Source organism: Prunus persica, chromosome G7 (assembly GCF_000346465.2).
Source record: "Prunus persica cultivar Lovell chromosome G7, Prunus_persica_NCBIv2, whole genome shotgun sequence".
NCBI lineage: Eukaryota > Viridiplantae > Streptophyta > Magnoliopsida > Rosales > Rosaceae > Prunus > Prunus persica.
Genome location: NC_034015.1, coordinates 5,750,264 through 5,751,590, shown reverse-complemented (window position 1 = coordinate 5,751,590; position 1,327 = coordinate 5,750,264). Strand labels below are relative to the sequence as shown.

The 1,327-nt window shown below is 48.0% G+C and overlaps 1 protein-coding gene across 1 annotated transcript; it reads right to left on the bottom strand.

Annotated features, from left to right (window-relative positions):
* Positions 506–1,003, bottom strand: LOC109950331. The gene has a single exon (XM_020568893.1). It carries the CDS (start codon positions 1,001–1,003, stop codon positions 506–508), a length of 498 nt encoding a protein of 165 aa, XP_020424482.1.

The window sequence follows — 1,327 nt, the reverse complement described above, 5'->3', positions numbered from 1 at the left end:
CGTTTGCCAGCCACTTTGCGTAGGAGACTTCTTCAATGAAATCGACAGCTAGAAACTTGTCGACCTCGGCTTCAGTGATGGCAACCCCACTCGGGAGCGAAGTTGCGTCCCTTTTGTGCTGCAGGCTTGATAGCTGGGTTAACGTGTAGGCGATGATAGATGATCTAGGGATCGATGCCTGACATGTCGGATGATGACCATGCAAATACGTCTTTGTTGTTCTAAAGGAAGGCTGCAAGCTCTACTTTTTCCTCCTGGCTTAAGCGCGAGCCGATCCTCACTTTTCTTTCTGACTTGTCAAGATCAAGGGGTACTAGCTCGACGTCCCCCTCGGGCTTCCATCCTTCTTTAGGAGAGACCTTCGAACGGATTCCCTCAACTTGGTCCTGACTCTTTGATTGTTATTGGAGAGTAGTTATTCCCTTTCCTTCCTGGTCTGCTCGGCCATCAGGAAAGGGATCTGCTTCCTTCTTTGCTTGTTCTACTCTCTTTAAATTTGCCTGATTCACATGGAGGAATTGCGTTTGCCTGCTTTTTTTTTCAGCCCTTGAGCTGAGCATTTCCTCGCCATTGCCTGATCGCTGTTAATTTGGTCGATACCACCCCTAGGGATTGGGTAGCGGATCTTCTGATGTGTGGTAGAGGTGATGGGGTTGATCTGGCCGATCCATGGTTTGCCCAGAATGCCATTGTAGGGTGAGACTTCATCAATGACCATGAACGTTTGCGAGCTGATTACAGGTTGGGAGTAGACGTCAAGATCTGTCATGCCCATAATAACCGTTGTTGCGCCATTGAAGCCAGTCAGCGACTTGGCTGATTTGTTGATCTTTGTCTCTAAGCCCATCTGTTGGATGACTGCCAATTGTAGGATGTTGGCTGCACTGCCCTCGTCTGCATGGATTCGGTCAACCATGGCCTGAGCAATTTGAATGCTAATGATAAGGGCGTCGTTGTGTGGTAGATCAAGGTCGATTAAGTCTTTCTTTTGGAAGCCGATCATGGGATCGTCTTCTGCCAATGAGAGGCTAGTTTAGACTTGGGAGATCATAGTAGCCTGTTTGATCTTCATCTTCTTTTCTTTGTTGGTCAATCCGGACTCCTCGGAGTCGGCTAGGATTGTGTTAATCCTTATGACCTTCTGGGGTGGCTCCTTGGCGGTATCGCAGTCCTCAATCTGTTGGATGGCCTGCTTCATAATAAACTACGTGCAGTGACCTTCTCTCATGAGTTCTTTGAGATGCGCTTTCCAAGCAAAGTAATTATTCGTATTGTGCCCATGTGTCGCATGGAAGGCACAATATTTTCTGGTATCCCTCTTGACCGG